Source organism: Caloenas nicobarica, chromosome 13, assembly GCF_036013445.1.
Source record: "Caloenas nicobarica isolate bCalNic1 chromosome 13, bCalNic1.hap1, whole genome shotgun sequence".
NCBI classification, from domain to species: Eukaryota; Metazoa; Chordata; class Aves; order Columbiformes; family Columbidae; genus Caloenas; species Caloenas nicobarica.
Window position 1 is genome coordinate 17,372,738 of NC_088257.1, and position 21,556 is coordinate 17,394,293.

General features: G+C 51.8%; 1 protein-coding gene across 1 annotated transcript in view; it reads left to right on the forward strand.

The window, feature by feature from the left end:
* Positions 1-13,304: 13,304 nt before the first annotated feature.
* NRG2 (neuregulin 2) overlaps positions 13,305-21,556 on the forward strand; it is a 168,258-nt gene continuing 160,006 nt past the window's right edge. Inside the window, exon 1 of the mRNA XM_065644209.1 lies at positions 13,305-13,734. Within this exon, the coding sequence (XP_065500281.1) occupies positions 13,305-13,734 (430 nt within the window). The remainder of the gene's footprint in view (positions 13,735-21,556) is intronic.

Genomic DNA, 21,556 nt, shown 5'->3' on the forward strand with positions numbered 1-21,556 from the left:
TGCTTCTCACTCACAAGGTGATGGACTTGATACCTACCAGCCCTAAGGAGATGAAGAGGCCCAGCTTATGGGCTGACTGCAGAAGTCTTGTGTGCCAGACGTGGGTGCTATAACACGGGATGAAGTCCTCTGTCCCTTGTCTGCAAGTGACTTCCCATGGGCCATTTAATTCTTAATTATTTAACATTTGCCTTCATCTCTTTCAGAGCTGCTTTGGGAATGCTGTCTGGAGCATTGTCATGGACCTGGGAGCTGGTGGGGTTGCTTCTTGCCTTGCTGAGACCTGGCTGGGGTTTGAAAGCCTGGGATGCCTCCTCTCCATGGTGTAGCTGGAGACTAACAGCTCAAGGATGTTGTCCCATAACTTATCTCAGTGTCTTGGCATTTTGCTGAAGGGGTGTTTAATTTAAAACCTCTCAGGCCATAAGCCAGGCCCTTACCATGGAGGCAATATCTCTTTACTTTTCTCTGCAAGATGCCACGGGAAAAGCCCTGTAAAGGTAATGGGTCTTTCGATACTCTGGTTTCTCAGGGTGCAAGGAGGCTGCAGGGACCACTATGGCATGGTGTCGTTATGAAAATAGCTTCAGTTTTCCGAGGCAATTCCTTGTGTGTCATGGAGGGGGATGGAGTAAGAGAGGGTGGTGTTTGCTGGGCTGACTCTTATTGTAAGAGAATGGAACATTTTTGTGCCCCGGTCCTAGAGGAGTGACGGCAGCTGTCTGCCCTGGCAGCTCCCCCAGCACCTCGGGTGTGTTTGGATCAGGCGTGGGCTCCAAGGATGTCTGCTGGTTGTGTGCTTTTAGATCGGCAAGTCCCACCTGGGCCTGTGCAAGCCCTGCAGTAGATGGGACAAAGAGAACAGTGGACTGAATCGGGCCAGGAAGAGGAGAAAACCACAGCAAATCCATGGCTCCCTCAAATCCTGCTGCTGAGGAGAGCAGGAATCACCTAGAGCTAATGAGAAATGCGTCCAGTACAGCAAGAAGCCCTTCCTCTCCCCCACCAGGGGCCATTAGGGTGGTTTCAGCCTCTCACAGTGTGTCTGGATAGAGGAGCTGGTTTGTTTTATGGTTTACAACTGAGGATATTTGCTACTGGAATATTTTGGCAACGAGCCCTGTTGTGCTTGAGACAAAGTGCCATGTAAGCGTGCAGCGAACATGAACATCCTCTTCATGATTATATTCCATTAATTGTTTTGCAGCTGCTCTGCAAATACCATGTGGTACAGGTGGGAAGACGCAGTGCTCTGATCCCACAAGGTTTGGATGGAGCAGGTAAGAGACTGCCCTGTGTGAAGCACATGGTTTGTGTTAGAGAGGAGAAAGGTTTACAAAACAGGTGCATTTGCAAAGTGGCTTTGCCAGGGGGTTGTGGAATAGTCTCCACCCAGCACAGCAGCTGCAGCCCTTGTTCTGCCAAAACCAGTGCAGGGGGCTGGAGAGGGAAGGGGCTCCAGCATGTGTGAGGGAGGTGTCGTTCTGTAGGGTGAGGTGGGAGAGAGGGTTATTTCTGCGTCTCAGTAAGAGTGGCCCAACAACAAACAGCTTAACAAAATAGCTGTTTTTATAAGATAGATTAAAAAGAAGGATATGTAATAGCTTGAAGGACCGAAAAGGAGGAATTTCTCTCCAGGGACAGGATACCTGCAGCAGTGTGGCAGAATCCATCCTGGGTCCATCGAATGCTGTTTGAATGCAGGGTGCCTTGCATCTGAAGGAGCATAAGATTTACTTGCTCTTGATATTTGTCCTTTTACTCTGCTTTATTAAAACATCTATTTTATTAAGCCAGTTGCGGTCGGACCTTTCTCACTTAGACCAGAGAGAGACCATCTTCCCCCAGCCCAGACCTGCCTTGGCAGGGAGACAACCCCTCACAACCTCCTTCTCCAGCCTCTGGCTTTTCCCTGGCACTGCCAAGCCCCAGCTCAGGTGGCCTCAAACTCATGACATATGGAATAAACTCACAGCTTTGAACTCTTGGTATCCACCATTGTGTTGGTTAAAATGTTTATGGAAGTCACAGGAAAACCGATACACTTACAATTAAGGAATGTGGTAGTGCTGTGCATAGCTGGGGATGAGGGTGGAGGAGAAAGGCAGCAATGACGGAAAAATATTGCTGTCGTTAAAACTTACATAGCTTTACAAAATACTGAGTAAGATTAAAAAAAAATTATAATAATTGTGTGTTTGACAGAATTCAATGTGATAAGTCATCCCGGTGTCGGCAGTGACTGGTCTCTTGTGAATACTGAGCATCGTTGTTTTCTCACAAATGCTGATGCTGTTGGAGAAGTGGCACCTCTGCGGCGGGACTGTGGTCGTGGGAGGTGACTTGGTGCTCAAGGTGCGGAAACACACCTGATTTAACAGATTTATAGCCCCTTCTGCGTCCCTACCCTGCTCCTCCTGTGAGGGGGGAGTGGGATGGGAGCCCTGGGATGTTTCTGGCCAGTGGCTGCTCACACCATGACTGTTGCCAGCACTAGGTCAGGATGACCACTGCCTCTGTCCTAGGGATATGCCACCTCCTGGGAAAGAAAAGTCATCTGGATGATCTAAGCATCCCAAACTGCACTATGGTCCCCTTGTGACATGCCACACCGAGGAGAGTTCGGCTCTGTTGCCTTTGTGCCTGCCATCCAGGTAGTTTTTGGCCACCATTAATTCAGCCCTTAGCCTCCTCTCAGCCAGACTGAGACCTCCTCCCTTCACCTCCCCGACCCAATGAGTGTGTGTGTGTGATCCCTTCTAACCACCATGTCGTGACAGGACAGAGCGGGCAGTAACGGTATCCCCTGGGCCATGTAAGTGGTGGTGATGTCTGTACCCCATCACTCCTGTAGTGAGCAGAGACTCCCACTGGAGCCTCTATCATGGCAGAGCTGGCCTGGCAGCCTTCCCAGAATTTTGCATGAGGAAATACAAATTGCTATCCCTGACTCTGTAGGGTTAATCTCAGTGCAGCCCCATGTGGTGCTGCTGCCTGTATCCTCAGCTCCAGCCAGGACATGCACTGCAAAGGACTGAGGAGGGAGCTTCAGACCGGGAAAGTGTGGCCATCGGGGAAAGTCGTGAAGTGCCTTTGCAGGGAGGATCTGGTGTGCGCACTTGAGTACTCATGGATCACACAAGCGAGATGCAGCAGATGAGCTGCCTTGCTCTGTTTGTAACCTCCCACTGCTGTTGAACAGACTTTGCAAGGAGGAGAGAGAACTGAAAATGGAGCTGAAAATTGAAACTTGAGGCTCAGATCCTTGGAGGGGCCCATTGAATCATGGAATAGTTTGAGTTGGAAGGGACCTTCCCAGCTCCCCCAGTGCCCCCCCTGCCATGAGCAGGGACATCTGCACCAGCTCAGGTTGCTCAGAGCCCTGTCCAGCCTGGCCTGGGATGTCTCCAGGGATGGTTCATCCACCACCTCTCTGGCCAACCTGGGACAGTATTTTATCACCCTCATTGTAAAAAAATTCTTCCCCATGTCTAGTCTGAACCTTTCCTCTTCTTGTTTAAAACCATCACCCCTTGTCATGTCATAACATGCTGTCGTGGTTTAACCTGAGCTGGCAATGCAACCACAATAGCCCCTTACTCACCCCCCTTCCCCAATAGGGGAGAGAATTGAAAGGGAAGGGAGAAACTTGGATTGAGATAAACACAGTTTAATGAAAAAACAAAATACTAATACACTACTAGTAAACATATGTATAAAATAGAAATAAAAGATACTCAAGGCAATTCCTCACAAACTCTATCCACACTGAGCAGCCAGTCCCAGGAAGCAGCACCTGGTCCCGAACAGCTGATCCCTAAGAGAGAAAAGAGGAAAAAAAGGCAGAAAGGCTCAGAGGCCTCTGCAAAATGGCAAAAGGCCGAACTAAATGTCCCAAACCGAACTCCTCCAGCTCTGACAAAAAGAGTGAAAAACCACACATGAGAGAGAGAGCGCCCAGGAGAGAGCAAGAGCGAGAACGCCCGAGAGAGAAAGAACCCGAGAGCGAGAGAGACCAGAAGATCTCGACTCTCCTTAAACAATTAGCATGATGCTAATGGGATGGAATACTCTTATTGATCAGTCTGGATGTCAGTCAAGCTCTGCCCCCCTTCCTCGCTGCCTCACACCTGTGGGCAGAACTCAGAATGTCCTTGGCTCTCAGACCAGAACAATTAAAAACATTAACTCTGTGCTGGGGTGTTATCTTCTTGTTGTCAAACTAAGTCCGAACAATGATCGTGCTAGCTATGAAAAAGAAATGTTTCTAACGTCAGGAAAAAAATTAGCCCAGTTTCAATCAAACCAGCACACATGCCCTTCTAAAAAGTCTGTCCCCATCCTTCTTATAGGCTCCTTTTAAGTACAGAAGGGCCGCAATAAGGTCTCCCCGGAGCTTCTCTTCTCCAGCTGAACACCCCAGCTCTCTCAGCCTGTCCTCCCAGCAGAGCTGTTCCAGCCTCGGATCATTTCTGGGGCTCCTCTGGCCCCTCTCCAGCAGGTCCATGTGTGTGCTGTGCTGGGGACCCCAGAGCTGGCCCAGCACTGCAGGGGGGTCTCACCAGAGCGGGGCAGAGGGGACAATCCCCTCCCTCCACCTGCTGCCCACGGGGCTGAGGTTGCTGCCCAAAATACGATTTGCCTTGTGGGCTGCAAGTGCACATCGCCAGCTTTTAACCTTAGCACAGAATGAGACTTCCATGCTCCACCTTGGAGCAAAAATCATTTGCATTAACTCATTGAGAAACAGGGACATAAGGACACAATTAAACTGCGAAGTACAGGATTATAATGTCATATGAAGAAAGGAAAGAAAGAGGGAGCAGAAGGAAAAACAACTTGGTCTTTATTTTTTAATTTGCATCCTTTTAATTGGCCGAAGGAGTGTTGAGTGAGGACAGTGGCAGTGTCATGGTGTGCTCCTGCAGGTAGGATCCAGCCTCTCTACCTGAACATCACAGCAGGGAGGTTGCATTCAGGACTTTACTACCTAAAATCTTGGTGCCCTTGGTTGGATAGTTCCAGGTGGCTCCAGCCTGGACTCCAGCAGATGCAGGATGAGAGGCTGGCATACAGGTGACCATTGAAACCTGTCCTGCAGGGAGGAGATGCATCTGGGCAGCTAACAGAGGAGCTGACCAACAGTTTTTAGGGCAGGGAGTCCAAGGACCTGTCTGCACCACAGGATGAGGGCTCACACAGGCATGAGTGAAAATGCCAGGGTGATGCTTAGTGAAAAAGCAGACTAAACAAGAGTAAAGCAAAGGCAAACGGTAGCTAAGCCAGGGCAGGATGTTTTCAGCAGCTGTCTCAGGACTGAGCCTTCATCCCCACACCCATCTCCTTGACATTGCATCAACTGGACTGCACACCAGGCTGCAAGAGCAGAGCCTGCACGTGGTGTGCTGGGGGTGACCCAAGGCGTCTGGCAACCTTCCTGCGATGGCTCTGCTCCTTCCATGCAGCCACAACCCGTGCCCAGGCCCCAGCTGTGGTTTTCCTGCATGGATTCAGCACTTGCTGCCCCGGGTGTTGTTTTTGGGGGGTTTAGGATCTTCCTGGGAAAGTGCATGCTGATGAGGAGTCGCAAGGGGAACATCCAGGTCCCATCTCCACGTTTTCACGTGCCCTGACATACAGGAGCCTGTACATAGCCCACCCCTCTTCTGATCCCAGCCCTGCTTGCAAAGGGCAAGAAGGCAAGGTGGGGGATGAGGCTCCAGCAACCCTTCGGTCCTCTAGGCTTCCTGCTGAAACTGCTAATTAAAAAGCCAGTTTCATCGAGTGATTTTTCTAGTGTGAAAACTTTTCTGTAAGGAACTGATCCTGAATCCACCGACTCATTTCACATTTATTTTAAATCTAAGCTTTATATCATGTAATTTCTACCAGAGCTTGATTATTTTCTCAGTAGAAGCACTGTTGTTCTGGTTTGTGAGACCTATATTTAATTTCACTGTAAGGCACCTCTCAGCACAGGTCTTAGATGCTGCCACCTCAGGTCTTGGGCTTTCCTATTTATTTGAATCCATTAAACGAGTTACCACTTCTGTAATATCGAGGGCGTTCTCCAGCCACAGGGTGCCTGCAAGCATTAACTTGTTGCTGCAGAAATAGTGTCCTGAATATCAGAAATTGTTCAGAGAAGGTCTCTTGTCTAAATGGTGGCAAACAGTACTTAAACAGGGAACCAAGGGCAAAGCCAGACAAGGAGCCTTGTCTGTCTCTGTTATTGGGGTGTCACCTCAAGTCCTCCTTCTCCATGTTTCTTACACATGTAATAAGGTACACACCCACCCAGCACATTTTTACATCAAGATACACAAAACAAGCGAAAGTGGGAAGGGGAAACATTTTTCTGAGTCTGCAGACAGCCCTCAGCATTCAGTCAGAGGATCTGAGCAGCCCAGTTCACCTCAATGACACTTGTATTTGCAATGCAGGAAGCTGTTGTTTTCATGGAAATGCTTTCATTAGCTTTCCACTGGATGCACATACATCCCCAGTTTCAAACTTGCAGGCATCACTTCATGGCCATCAGCTTTATTTGTTGCACTCCTTCGCCAACACTCCGATCTCTGCAATGTGTCACCCATACAAAGCTCTGGAAAGTCCTGAAGCGGGAGGAAGAGGTGCTGAATGTGGACATTTATAACATTTAACTGGATTAACTGACACCTCAAATTCATTAGAAGCCTCCCTTGTCATGCTTGGCTGATGCTACGGTAGCACAGAATTTCTGCTCTGTTGTGAGATGCAGTTGCCATTAAGAATTTGGGGTGCCGTTATAAGCTTCAGAGTTCCCTGCTATCATGCAGCCCTTTGGGCTGCTTTGTCTGCTTTCACAGCAAAAATTAAAACAAGTGTTCAAAATGCCACCTCCAAAAGCAGGGGCTGAACTGGTTTTGAATCCACGAGAAACAATCTTGCAGCAGATGACCTGGAACCCCCTTACCACCTAAAGAGCTTAAGCTTAGGACAGACTTTATCTTTGTGATGGCACTCATTGCTCAGTTTTGCATCTGTGCCCTCTAGAGATGCATTATTCGCTCTCTAGACAAGCAGCATTGTTAGAGAAGGCAAAACTCTATTGATGCTTTTATGACCAGCACTGTTTTTTACCTTTGCAATGGTATATCACGCCAAGGGTTTGTCTGGCAATAGCTGCCTGCTTCAGCTGTTGCATTTTTCATGGTGATTTGGATATGCTGCTCTTCATTTTTCTTCTTCACAATACTTCTTTATAGTTCTTTCAAATAGAGGCTCTCTTGGCTCGGGATATGCATGCAGCAACACATAACTGCTACGGACTTTATTTAAGACAGGAACTTGGAGGTGCATGGACATACCTGATGCACTGCCACAACTGTAATAGTTATTTTATACACAGGGGGGTGTAAGGAGCTCATGCAGCGAGAAGAGAAGGGAGAGAAAAAAATCAGAGTGGCAGGCAGAGAAATCCAGTCCCTGGGGAGAGTCTCTGGGATGAAGGGGTCTCTCACTGGTGGCCTGGAGATTAGGGGCTGCAGTGCCCGGGAGCCAAAGATGCAACCTCGTGCGGGGAGCATTGCCCTGCCAGTGCCATTTTGCACCTGTGTGTCATCTTTCTGGTGACACCTTGCAGTGCCTGGCCAACACCGTCCTCCTGGGGGACAGAAGTGTTGCCTCACGGATCATCAGTTTTCTGCTGGGTCCTCTGGCCCGGGGCAGGGTGAGCAGCGATGATGGAGTAGTTGCTCTTCAGTGGTGGGCTTCCATCTGTCTTGTCCACCCTGAGTGGTGCGAAACCCTCCCAAAACTGGAGCTGCTGATAGATGTATTTGATACAGATACACGTATCTAAGAAACAGAGTGTGTGAGAGGCACAGTGAGCCAAGGCTCTATAGGTATGCCATCAGAATGATGAAGATGCAAATTTGGGTACCAAGGCATGGTCCGAAAAATCTGGTTGGAAGGCTGCGACGAAAAAAGGAAGGCTGAAGTGTTCATATTTTCTTTTCATTTATCATTCCTGCTTGTGTGGGTGGACAAGGAGTGAATGAGTTTCTTGGGGAGGCAGCAAATAAAAGATGCACACATTTCCTTGAAGGATGAGTGCCTAATTTTCTTATTTGCACCTAGTTTCATCTGCCACAAAGGGGCTGGAGGGAACACTAATAGTTTTTCTCCCATGTGCAAAAAAATCACTTAGCTCTTGATTTTTCTTCCCTTTGATTTTTGTGTGCCAAGAAACAAAAGGTTTTTCAGGAGGTGTTTCGTTCCTCTAGTAAAGTACTGGTTTGTCTCCCAAAAGCAAATGTGCCCAACTTCTTTCCTCTGGACTGTTGAGCACCCCACAGAAAGACAGTAGGACAATGCTCGTCCCAGTCCTTCCCTACTTGGGAGGATTGCCAGATATGGCTTATTTTGATCATGGTCCTGCTTAGTCAGCCTCCAGATTGAAGTCTCAAACTGGGTGCTGGGATTTGCTTTTTCCATATAATTTCCGAGTTTGTAATTTATCATCTGCCTTTCTCGTTCCACCCAAGGCTGTGGCAGCATTTCTTTGGTGCCAGGGGTCTGGTGTGCCCTGGTGAAGGGCTGGCTCCTGCCCTGCGTGGCAGGTACTGATGCTTTCCATGTGCGACGTAGCCCCTTTTGCTGGACAGAACAAGCTGAATCCTTGCAGAGAAGACATTGAAGTGAGAAAAAAAAGTCTGCACTGGATTTGTTGGTGTTCAGGCATGATTCTAAGCCTTTGTAAAACACCTGACTGTCACAGAGAATAAATGTCCCACAGGGAAGGAAAACTGTGTTCCCTTGGCTAGGCTGTGGGTGAGTAAGGAAAACTATGTTCCCTTGGCTAGGCTGTGGGTGAGTATCTCCTGAGTCTGCCATGTGCAGGGGACCAGAACAGACCTGGTGCTGGGGAGGGCCGGGGGAGATGCAGTGGCACGCTTGTGATGCACACATGCTTCCGAGGCTCACCTGAAGCAGGGATAACACCAGCCCATCCAGAACACCCTGGGGTGGAAAGGCAGATGCTCTGTACCTCATTATATGAAAAGCCCCGTTTTTTTGACAGGACTTACCCACATCGGATCTGCAGGAACGTGTCTTCAGTGTGGAGGAGGATGAGGGTCTGCAACCTGTGGAAGATGCTGAAGATGCGCAGCCTGCCTGCTTGTGCTGTTGGGGGTCACTGTCTTTCCTCACAGGAAAGCTGCAGGGTTCCCCGAGGCAGGGAGGGATGCTGGGGCACTGCCCTTTGTGACATCTGTCACCAGGCAGGGCTCTTTGTGCCAGGAGCTCCCTTGGCAGAGGGAGAGACCTGAGAAGTGCTTTGTTTTGCAGGAATCCTTGAGAAATTGAAGGAGCAAAATTAAATGAGGTGAATGAAAAAAACAGCTTCCACAGCAGTTGTCTGAGGGGCAAAAACCTCTGACAGTGCTGCTGAACTCTTGGGGTCCTCCAGGCAGAGTGGAGTCTGGGCTGAGCTCAGATGCTCCACCTCCGTTTCGGGGTGGCAAATATGATGGGTTTTTGCACCAGGGAGGCAGGGGAGAGATAGGCTTTGGAGAAATTAAAGCAGCTGGAGGATGAAACAGTTGTTTTCTGAAATAATGGCTCTTCATGAGGGATCTTGGCTTGTGCCTGATTTTGCTGGTTGAAAAAGGGAAAATATGGAAGATGAAGAAATAAAATCACAGAAAGGAAGGAGTATGGATGGCTCAGAAACACAAACATTCAAGAGCAGTAGCATTGAGATGGTGTGGTGCAGAAAGTTCTGACTTCTGGTTGATGACAAACACAAAGACTTTACTGAAAGGTGCAGTGGATTTTGCGGAAGAGAGAAGAAGCTGGGAAGTATTTAAATTTGCCACAGTTTTGACCATCCTTAAACAGGGTGAAAATTTGAAAATACACGTCAAGCCTTGAGGCTAAGCAAGGATTGATATCAGCTAACACCCGCGGTGGCAAAGCTGGAGAAAACTCTTTCTTAGACAAAATGGGTAGCAGAAGAGGTTCCAAAGATGTGATATTTGGTGATGCGTACCCAGTGAAATGGGGATATGTGTCTCTACCCTTAAGAATAGACATGGGAGCTGTAGAAAATGCAACTAGAAGAAAAAGTGAGATTTAAATAGTACCAGTTGGCAAACTGGCTTTGGAGCCCAGAGGTTTTTATCCATCTCCGAACGCAGATAGAACCAATGCAAGTCCCTAACATACAAGGCACAACCCTTGAGCCCCAGCACACTTGTTCTTCTGAGCTCTTTCTAGAAAGCTTTGAAAAGAGCATTGTGGGCAGGAGGTCGCATGGTGATGCATGATACAACCCAGATGCAAAGAAAGACCCTGTACACATCACTGCCTAAGCCACCAGGCAATGCAAAGCCTGGGGGGTGATGTTAGAAAAGGATGCTCTTGGTATCACTAGCCCATGGGCACGCTAGAATTAAGCCATCACTTTAACCATGCACTTTCCTATCAGCAAAACCACACCACGTCCTGCCTGGCTTTGCTGCCCTCAGTGGATAGTGGTCACCCTTGTCCCTGTACACTTTGGGCCATCTCCCTGAGCATCCTTGGCATTTCTCTGGGAGAAAAGTCTTCCAGCCCTGCGGGATGGATCAGGACCTTCTCCCTCCAGCTGTCCCTTTGGGACCTGTAGCAAACTCAAGTGTGACTTGCAGGTGAGGATCAGCCATTGGACACCAGCGCATTGAAGGAGTCCTTTGGCCCCTTGCTGGTCTTCACTCCAATAAACAGAACCTCTGCTAGAGCTCACAAAACCCACTGTATGACCAGGGTGCAGTGAGCAGGCTGGGGGAGGGAGCTCTCCCTTCTATGTGGCATTTGGAAGTCCCAGCTGGAGGTTGGGACTTTCCAGCACTAGAAAGACATCGACAGACTGAAGTGAGTGCAGTGGAGATCAGGGGCTGGAGATCAGGAGGCACAAGGAGAATCTCAGTGAGCCAGCTCTGTTCAGCTTGGGGAAGAGGAGATCTCAGAGAGGGAGTAGAGCGGCAAAGCCTCCCAAATGCAGGGGGGATGAGAGGCAACAGGCACAAGCTGGAATGCAGGGAATTTCCATTAGTGATAAGGAAAAACTTTTTTCACCATGAAGGTGGTCAAAACTGGAACAGGTTCACTAGGGAGGTTCAAGCCTGAGCTGGCATGACCTGGAGTGACCTACCCCAGCTGGCCCTGCTGTGAGCAGGGGCTTGGACCAGAGACCTCCCAAGGCCCCTGCCAGCCTCAGTTATCCTGTTATTCTGTGAATGAGTGTCAGGTGTCCTGGACTCCAAAATACTCCAGAGACAAAGAAAAACCTTCCTTTTCAAACTTGCCCCAGAGGTCTCACAGGTGTATTGTGCTGAAGTTCTCCCAGCAGTTGAACCACTGTGGTGCCACTGGGATTTCAACCTGTAAACAGGGAGAAGACAAGGATTAGTCACTCAGATGCCTGGGCATTAAACTATCCTTTCTGGTGAGCGGCAGGGTAGAGCAGGTGAGCTCCAGGTCAATTTGTGCTATAGGATATCTCCTTCCTTCTCAGAAAGAACCTGTATTTCTGTCTGAGCAAAATGTTATGGAAAGGGGAATTTCCACAGAGATTTGTGTCAAATGCAGAGAGAAGTCAAGTGGTTTCCCTACTCTTCCAAGAAGCTTCCTGAATCCAAACACTGTCCTTCCCTCTGCTACGGGAAACACTTCTGGTCCCTTCTGCCTCTGCCTCTGTTCCTTTGCAGTTTTGCACAGTTGCGGAACAGGGGGAAAGAGAAAGCTTTCAGAAACACCTGAAAAGAGAAAGCCACAGAGAATCACAGTTAGCAAGAGAAAATGCATGCAAGAGATGTTCCCCAAGCCCTGCTGCTAACATGCTGCACTGCTCCTGATGCATCACGGTCCTGCAATGGCAGAACTGTTCAGAGAGCTGTTAGCCTCTCCGGAGCAGGGCCAAGCAGCTGTCCCGGGCTGGCGGCACAGCCCCACAGCCCCTCCACGGCTACAGAGCTCTGTCTGCGACTGCTGGGGCTGTGCCGTTATGTGCCAGCGGAGGAACCGTGACAGCTCCTGCCCTGGGCAGCAGCGCCAGGGCAACATGAGGAAAGGCTGCGCTCAGTGCCTGTGCCTGGGCACAGCAGCCCTGCTCCGTTCCCATTTTTCCTGATGATTCTGGCTACACCACGTTAGACGGAGGGCAAACCTCAATCCTGCCATCTGTGCTTCTCTCACTGATGTGCTCGAAGACCTGGCTTTTGTCATCTTTTGGGGTGTGCTGAGGGATTCCTTTGAGGTTGTAGAGCCACTGGGGCGGGGGCCAGGTCTCCATTTCAGTGCAGGCAGGTCTGTGCATCCCCGTGACCGGCTGTGTCCTGACCCTCTGCCTCAGACAAGGCCGAGCCCAGCCCTCCTGCCTCCAGGTCACCTCCATCATGATGGGACCATGGCTGCTCCTCTTCAGTGCAGAATTTAGTGCAGCAACAAATATGAAATCCTCTGCTGCTAATTTACCATCTCAGATCCCTTCCACACTGTAACATCTGGGCAGTGAGGTTTTGGGAGTACAGATGCTTCAGGATCAGCTTTGAAAATAAATCCAAATAAGCCACTTTTTGGAGATTAAACTGACTCCGCCTGGAAACCACTGCAGGAGAAGAGGGGAAGAGCACTTGTTTATTAAAAAGAGACAGCAGGGACCAGGACATGAAAGGAGGCTTTGTCTCCTCAGCTATTACCTTACTCCATTTGTCTCTGTGTTAATGCCTTGTCTTCAGATGTGCAGGGAATCTCAGGCACAAATCTCCCAGCTCCATAAAAAAATCGGGCAAAGAGGAACCCCCTGCTCCTGGGCACCGCATGTCATGGAAGCCCCGTGCCACCTGCAGCTGCCCCCAAATTAGTGGTGTCATGTTGGGGGGGGGGGTGGTATATCTGTGAACGCTTGGGGGTTTGGCGAGGGGCTGGCTTCATGGCAGAGATGGAGGCAACACGATCTGGCTTCAGCCCCGGGGACCCCTCAGGCCCTGCAGGAGCTGGAAACACGGGCGCAGGGATCCCCTCTGCTGCAGCGGGCATCCCCGGGGGGGAGTCCCCAGGCAGGGAATCACCTTTTCTGGAAGGAGCGGGGGGGGGAGGGCGTGGGGGTCAGCATCCCACTTCCCTTGCTCGGAGGAGGATCCGCTCGGAGGAGGATCCGCGCTGCTCCGCGCCACGCCGCGCCGCGCCGCTCCGCTCCGCCCCGCCGCGCCCGCCGCGCCGCAGCCCCGCAGCCCGGCCGCCGCAGGGCCGGCGGGGAGCGAGCGGTAGCCGGCGGCATGAGGCGCGACCCGGCGCCCGGCTTCTCCATGCTGCTCTTCGGCGTTTCCCTCGCCTGCTACTCGCCCAGCCTTAAGTCGGTGCAGGACCAGGCGTACACGGCGGCGGTGGTGCTGGAGGGCAAGGTGCAGTCCGTGGGCCCCCCCGCCGGCGGCGGCAATGACAGCCGAGGAGCCGCCGGTCCCGCCGGGGGGGTCTTGGTCAAGGTGCTCGACCTGTGGCCCCTCAACAGCGGCGGTTTGCAGCGGGAGCAGCTCATCAGCGTGGGCTCCAAGGCGCCCTGCTTTAAAGTGAAGCGCAACCACCGCTACATCTTCTTTCTGGAGCCCACCGAGGAGCCGCTCGTCTACCGCACCGCCTTCGCCCCGCTCGATACCAGCGGCAAGAACCTCAAGCGGGACGTGGCGCGGATCCTTTGCGCCGATTGCGGTACGGGCCGCGTCGCGGAGGCGGGGGGCGGCGGTCGGGGGGGCGCCGGCACCTGCGGCGGGGGGCGATGATGGAGCGGCGGCGGGGGGCGCTAGGGGGGACGAGAGGCCCCTTCCCCCGGGGTTGGGGGGTGCCCCGCGATCGCCCCTCAAATCCCTGGCCCACCGGCGCCGGGAGCCGCTCCTGGCAGCGGGGGCGATGCGCTCCGCTGGGCCCGGCCGCAGCAGCCGCGCTCCCGGCCCCGGGGTCCGCGTTCGCCCGGCTCAAGGTCCCGGCCTGCCCGGCTCCCCGGCGCCGCGCCAATAGCCCAGCCCCGAGTCCCGCTGCGGGGCGGGCGGGGAAGGGGCCGCAGCCCGCCTGCCGCTGCACCCGGGACTGGCGACTTTCCGGCGGCAGCGCGTCGGTCTCGGCGCTTTCTAGTGCCCCCCGCCCGGGTCCCGCTTCCCTCGCTTCGCCTCGGTGACCGCAAGCAGCCCCCGGCTGGGATGAGCCGCCACCAGCATGCGGTGCTGGCCCCGTTAACTCCGTGCACGCTGGTGCTGCCTGATGCGTGTTTCTCCCCGGGCGTGTTTACCGATGCGGAGAGAGGCTCTTCCCGGGGGGCTGCGGGGCCTGGGGCAGATGCTGGCTCTCCAGGTGTGCCCTTGCTGCCAGCAAGTTTTGCCTCCTTCGAAATAACGGCCTCATAGTGTGAAGTTGGTTTTCTTTTGTTCATTGAGTGCATTTAGATGTCTCCCATCAATGCACTCGCGCTGTTCTCGGTGCGTACTGTGTGCTGATCCACATTTGTAAACGCGGTTATGAAATGACTTCAACAGGGAAGCGACTGCCCGAGCGTTACCCCTTTTGATTTTCCTTGCTGTCCTCTGGCAGGGTAAATACCTGTGATGGGCTGGGCGGTGGGGGACCAGACAAAGACAATGACTGCATTTTCCCAGGGTTAGGATCTGAGCCTACAAAAATGCAAGGCTGGCCCTTTGTCCAGCTTGAAGGCTCAGATACTGTGTCACAAAATCCGGAGAAGGCCGGTGGTAACCTGGAGAGCTCTGAGCGTCGCAACATGCCATCAGAAATGGATTTGTGTTTGGTGGGTTAGGAGGATATACAGGCCATATCTCCAGGGAATCCAGGCTCCCCACTCAATGACAGCACACTGTACTTGCTCATCACATTAATTGGCCTTTCGCCTCATTAAAGGCAAGGTGCCTCGTCAGTTATACTTAGCTCTGTAATGAACATATGTGTGCTTTGTTGTTGTTGTTGTGTTACTAACTAGGTGTTTCTGAGGGAAATACTTTGCCATTTGGGACTGCTGACCCCAGATTTTGAAAGCCACAACTGTTTCCTTTTTTAGTTAACCAAAAGATAAATTTAGAAGATTGCATCTCCTGGCAGAAAGGTAGAACGTTGCATATCATAATATGTTGTTGAAGAAAATAGGCTAGGACTGCATATGAGAAAACTAATCTGAGAGACACTAATTTCATGTGCATCTGTATGTGGGCCGTCATGGACATAGAGGATTTGGTGAAATAGCTGTCGTGGAGTAAAAGGAAGGTAAATGGGGGGATTTCTCAGGACTGTGGTCTCACCATCAGGTCAAAGCACTGCAAAAGGTATGTGGCTTTTATACATATTTTTTTTTTTTAAAGAAAGGAGCCCAAACTTGCACATCTTTGAGCAGCAGGGTATGACTTTAAGAGGAAAGGAGGCTGCTCCATTGCTTCCTGGATCAGACCCAAAGGGCTAACATGTAGGCTGATGTAACAACAAGTTAAGGGATGTCATTCTGCCTGTGACACCTTCTTGGAGCTGATGCTTTTGTTTCTGTATTTTTGATGGTTTGAATAGGCTCCCTGGCTAAGGGACTCTGCAGGTTGCCAGGAGCGTTGCCTCAGCAGAGCTCTACAGTGGACTGCAAAATAAAAATAAAAGCTGGTGGTTGTGAACTGTCATAACTGTGATTTGGTTCAGTGATGAAGATTAAATGGGAGCCTCAGCTTGCTGAACTTGTGGTTCCCCAAGCACTTCATGCTCTCGATTTGGCTAGGAGGTTACTTCTGAAGGTGACATTCCTGGCAGGATCTTCTGATTTGTAGCACCCAAGCTGCTGGAAAGGTGCATGGACTGGGAAACCAGGCCGTGGTCTGCCTTCTTGCTCCTTGGTTTCTGCTGGGAGAGAAGATCAGGAGGGGTGAAGGGCTATTTCCCGGTCTTGTTGCAGATGGGGGCTGTGGACAACTCCAGAGTTGGCAGAGGGTGAAGTGTCCAGGGACAACGGGTGGTGTGAGGGACGGCCAGGCTGCAGCCTGGTACGGGACATGCAGAGCTGGGGTCAGATGCTGGGGCCACTTCTGAGTGGGTGGGGTGGGATTTCGTGGCTCTGACCACTCCGATCCCCCTACTCCCGAAGATGGAGACCTCACAAGACCACTTTCTCCCTGCTCTGGCTCTGTGCCTGGGTATGTTTTCTAGTGATCCATCCCCTTCTCGCAGGCTAAGATGCTGTGTGTTCTCTTTGCCGCTTGCTGAGGTCCAGGATGCGTTGCAGGATTAGGCCTGTGGCTGGAGCATCTCTCTCTCTCCAAGGAACAGTCTCTGCTGTCTGCACAGCTCGCTTGGAGGAGAGAAAGTGAGTGGGTGGTGAGGCTGTGCACGGACCCAGACCCTCGCTGGGCAGAGCCAGGGAGGCTGAAGGAAAGGGAAGGGTAACACGGGGTGCAGGAAGCAGAATGAGAAAACTGGTTTGTGCAGCTGGCATGTGCGGGGTCTTGGCTGGACTGTTTTATGTCTCCCCTGCACCGTGCTGAGATCTTAGGGGGATTCTCACTTTGGCGATCCCACTGCTGGGCAGGGTCCGGAGGCTGAAGCTTCCCTACCTGCAAACCCCAGAGGTTTGTAGCCTCTGCATCTCTGTCCAGCTGGTTTACATCCCTGTGGCACAACAGGAGCAGCTGGTCCCTGGGCCCAGGATCCTGTGGGTCTCACCACCCGCTTGCCTATCTTAAAACCTCTTCTGCACTAGCAGTAGTATTGTTTTTTTCATACTGTTATATAATGATGCTTGTTATTGCTTCTCCTCCTGTCTCTTTTCTTTACATCTTTCAGCTACTTAATTCTAGATGGTCTCTTATCTCCTTTGTGCCTACATGCACAGATGAAGGAGGAAGAAACAGGTGCAAGACACGGTGCTGGCTGTCATTAGTGGGATGGCTGTGTGGTGTGCTGTCCCTGCTGGCACCGCTCCTGAGCTGAACCCAGGAGGGGGTTGTGGTCCTGACCCTCCTCATCTTTAAGGGTCTGCTTTCCACTTTATATGAGCCCGTGCTTCCTGTGTGAAAGATATATTTGCAAGTATTTTGTACCCAGAAGGGGCTTTCGCTGGTGGGGATTAACCTATCTGAGCTCTGATTTCTGCTTTCGCAGAGGAACAAATGTCTTCCTGCCTTCATATGCGGGAAGTTGCAAAGTAGCTTTAATTAGAGCCTGTGCATCTCCTGGAGCAACTCACCAAAAATGCAGCAGAGTTCCAGGATGAAGTACACGACTTGCCTGTAGGATTAACTAGCTTAGTCTGAGTGAGTAATCTGGTGGTGGCAGATCCCTGGGAGGATTTGCAGGCAGAGGACCTGTTGTTGCAGCAGGTACTTCTTGTGAGACGAGGTCTTTTTTTCCAGTTGGAAGGTGCCTTATTCTCAGTGGGAATCAGGAACATGCTGGGGCTGTGGCATTGGACTCAGTGGCCACACAATGCTGCGAGCTGTTTATCTGTTGATTCTGAGAGCCAGGTTGGTTACAGCTGGCCTGCGGGGAGAGGAGGGAAGCCTGATTTTGAAGTGCCTGCTGGAAAATACAGCCCCCTGGATTACAGTGTAGGTGTTGCTGCCTGAAATAGCGCTGGCAACTTTGGACCAGCAGCTCGTGCAAAAATATGCATCTCCGCTATCCTGCAAATCATTGGGCTTGCTCCAAGCCAGGCAAGCATAGAGGAAAGGTGCAGGTGGGCTCCAGCCACTGACGCTGGTGCTCTCTCTTTATCCCAGGACAGCTGTGGAGCAGGCAGCAGCAAAGCTGGATTTTCTCATGCACCACTCTGCTAATTAGAGCTGTCTGAACTATTTCTCACCACCTCCAGAAAATCACACTTCCTTAGGTTTGGAAAAGAGTGAAAACTTGCTTCCTTCTTGCCTTGAGTTTCTGCAGATGGGGAACGGTCACTTTGCTGCAGAAAGCTTTTACTCCTCGCAAGAATGACAGGTTTCTGGGTGCTTTCTGCTCCTGGCTAGCTGGCACACAGGATTTGGCCTGGGAATGGACTTGGGGTCCCTGGGTCCCCGTGGCCAGTTCAGCCCCTCATCTCCCAGCTGAGCCAGCTGTGATGGGGAGCTGGCAACTGAAAATTTGCTCAGCCACTGCTGTAGGTCCAAGGGACTTCAGCTGTACCCGAAACAACAGAGGTTGTCCACTCCCAGGCACGTGCCCTGCGTGGAGCAAAGCCTGGCTAATTTCTCAGTTCCCCTTTCAGGAATCTTTGACTAAATAAAGCATCTCCTCAAGGATCTCTTTGGGTAACAGGAGACTAAAAAGGCTCCTGCATGATCCCAGCAGTGCTGGTTTCTATATCTAGAGGCTCTCCATGCACAGCCCCTGGACACCAGCTGCTTCTGGGTGGCTGTCTTTGTGCTCTGATAGCTAATAACCCTTAGATATGGGCCCTGAAGCATAACGCCCTTACTAAATCACAGCCAACACCTTGACTTGGGTTTGGATCTGGATAAGAAACTGGTGCATGCTTGGGAGCACAGGGACAATAAACTCCATCATCAGGCAAAAAGGGAGCCATGTTCTGCCGTAGCTGAGCTCCCCACTTGATTTGCTCTATGTAAAGCAAAATGCAACATGGTCATCAGGGCCTTGGGCCTTTAAGCATTTGGCACACCCCAAAATCTACTGCAAAGTCCCACAAGGGATCAGTTTTGGTACTGTACTGCTGAGGTAAGAGTGCCTCTCCCAGCAGGATCGGATGGAGTTGCCATTCCCGTGAGCAATGTGGCATGGCTCCTACAAGGAGCAGCTGCCGCTTTGCTAGGTTTAGGGCGCTGGATGCTGGTGCTGGCATGCACCTTATCTCCATTTCCCCTCCTGAGTCATTGCATGACACCACCGAGTGCAGAGGAGAGCTGTGCTGCCCTGGAACAGAGCGTGGGCTTCCCCCAGAGACCTGTGCCGGCCTTTGGAAGGCAGGGGTGAGTGGTGTGCCTGGCCAGGAGGAGCTACAGGAGATTGATCCTTGATGGGCAGAAGGTTTGCGTGGCTCCAAGCCTGTGGGCGACGCTGGTCGTCGGAGAAATTCTTGCTGCAGAGGAGCCTGAGAGATACGGTACTGGGAGGTGATAAAGTTCCTCCACTGAGCCAGGAGGTGCTGGGGCTATCTGGCAGCTTCTGTCAGTCCTCCTGTGCCCGCTTAATGCTGAGTGCGTCAGCATGGTCGGCGCTGGTCGTACTGGTGGGAGCTGGGCTGGGTGTAGCAAAGGTGTCAGTAAATCCTGCCTCTCTCTCTGCTCTCCCTGCTGATCAGAGGAGGCTGCCAGGATGACAACGCGCACCCTCCCAAACTTCTGGACCAGACTTTCATCTCCAAATGGTGCTGTTTGGATGAGAAGGCTCTGCCCCGCTCCCTGGGGACGTGTTCTTTGTGCCGTGCCGTGCTCTGCCCGGTGCAGATGGCAGAGGATGCCTGTCCTCAGCGGGCGCGCGGGTGGAGGTGTGCGCTGAGGGGAGGCTCTGGAGGAAGCTCATCTCCCTGGCAACTTTGGCAGCCAGGCTTCTGCTTGCCTACTGAATTGGGTGTGCGGCACTCGAATCCCTAAAGAGCGCCAGCACCTCTCAGCTCCTGCCTCCTCAGGTTTGGGGGGAGGTGGAAAGGTCTGCCAACTGCCCGAAATTTGGGGACAGAGTATTGAGGCTGCAAGGGTAGGCTAAAAATCAAAAGGAAGATGAATCACTGTGCTGCTCTTTCACTGCCGAATGACTGTGCTTCCAGTGTTGGCTGCTGCAGCTTGATGCTGGGCTGTGTGCTGCAAAGCTTGGCCAGAAGGGTCAGTGAAAACTGCTCTCATTTAATCCTCAAAGTCCAGCTCCATCCTGGATAAGAAGGTGACCAGTCTGGAGGAGGAAAACATGAGGTTCCCCAGAACACAGGGTACTAGAGGGGAGCAGATGATTTGTAGCTTGAATGAAAATAATTTGTCTAACTCCAGGTGTGGGAACCTGGGATGTGGTCAGGTAGGGGAAGATCACCTTTGCGCTTAGAGGATTTGGGGAGAAGTTTGCTATGACAGTCGCAGGAGACAGCACTAAAGCTGTTCAGGGGAGGGAGAGTGTTTATATTAGGGAAGAAAAAGGAAATGAGAAAACAAGAGGTTCAGTGGGTCAGAGAAGGAGAGGAGATGCTGCCTTGGAGACCCAGGGCACTGGTGTTCAGCTGAGCGGAGATTTCTTGCCTCTGTGCGTGTTAGGATCAGCCAGCTCTTGCTGAGTTTATAGCTATGTCTTGGCCCTGCTAGCTGTGTCAGGGAGTCCTCTCTGTTTTTCTTGTCTTTCCTGTCTCCCTTAAGGTATCCCTGCAGTCCAAACCCTGACCAAAGGGTGACCTCCTAGAAGTGCTCCCCAGGGTGAATCAAAGGCTGGAACTGGGCTGAGGCTCACAGTGGTGGCATGGGCTGAGCATGGCCCCAGCTGCTATGGCACCTTGAGCGTGGAGCTGGGTGGGCTGGTGAGGAGAGGTTGTGTGCAGAAAAAAGGCCAGAAGATGGCAACGGTCCTGATAAGGCTGTGGGAGCTACAAACCAGAGGTATCTGCTCCTCTGCAAAGAGTTATCCCCTTGTGAATGGTAGCCTGGTCTGGAGCTGGGTGCTTTGACAGTAGGTTGGGCGGACACCTATCAGGAATGACCCTGGTATGTGTGACCTTCTTGTAGGCAGGCAAGATAGCCTGGTTGGGAGGATCTGAGACTAGGGACTAGAGACGCGCTCAGTTCTGTTCCCACTCTGCTGTCTGGTGTTGTAAACCAGGGACAAGGTGCTTCTGCTCACAGCATCTCTCCCTGGCCAGAGCAGTCCTTTAAGGTCTCTTGGCTGGGGTTCATGGCTGCAGTGGTTCTCACTGGTGCCCCCACCTGCCCCATGCCCTGTTGTCTGCAGCAGAACAGAACCTGCTTTTCCTGTATTACCGTTGCTTGTTCTTTGCAGGCCCGTGGAGGGCAGCTGAGTTCACCCTTGCAGGCTGTGTTGCATGTCCTGGTTTTGCTGGAATGCCTTTATAGTTGGTGGCTGCTGTTGTTTCTGGGCACAGCAGCTCTCTGCGATGGGACACGTGCTCAATGAGTGGGGATGTGTCATGCTCACGACAGAACACCCTGCTCCCACCCTGCTGACCCCCACTCTTACACTGTCCTGCTGTGAGGGGACTGTCCTTTGCCCTCTTGATGAAGGTGAGGACTCCGGGAAAGCCTTCTCAATGGGTTCAGGTACAGGAAATGAGCCTATGGGGACTGCGGGTGGGAGCAGTGCCCCAGAGCTGGTGGAGAGCAGATCTTGGATGTGATGGTTTTCTAGGGCAGCTCTGTATGGGCAGTACTGTCTTATAGCTTGTGGAAATGCTGGGAAGGATGGGAAGGTTTTGCAGAGCCTGTGGAAGGACATGCTGCACTACTTAGTGGGAGGAGGACCCTTCTGCCAATATGGGGTCAGAAGGCAGGTATTTGCATTCATTATAATCAATCACTGCTTATCCACTTTTTGTAATGGCTCAGGAATGATG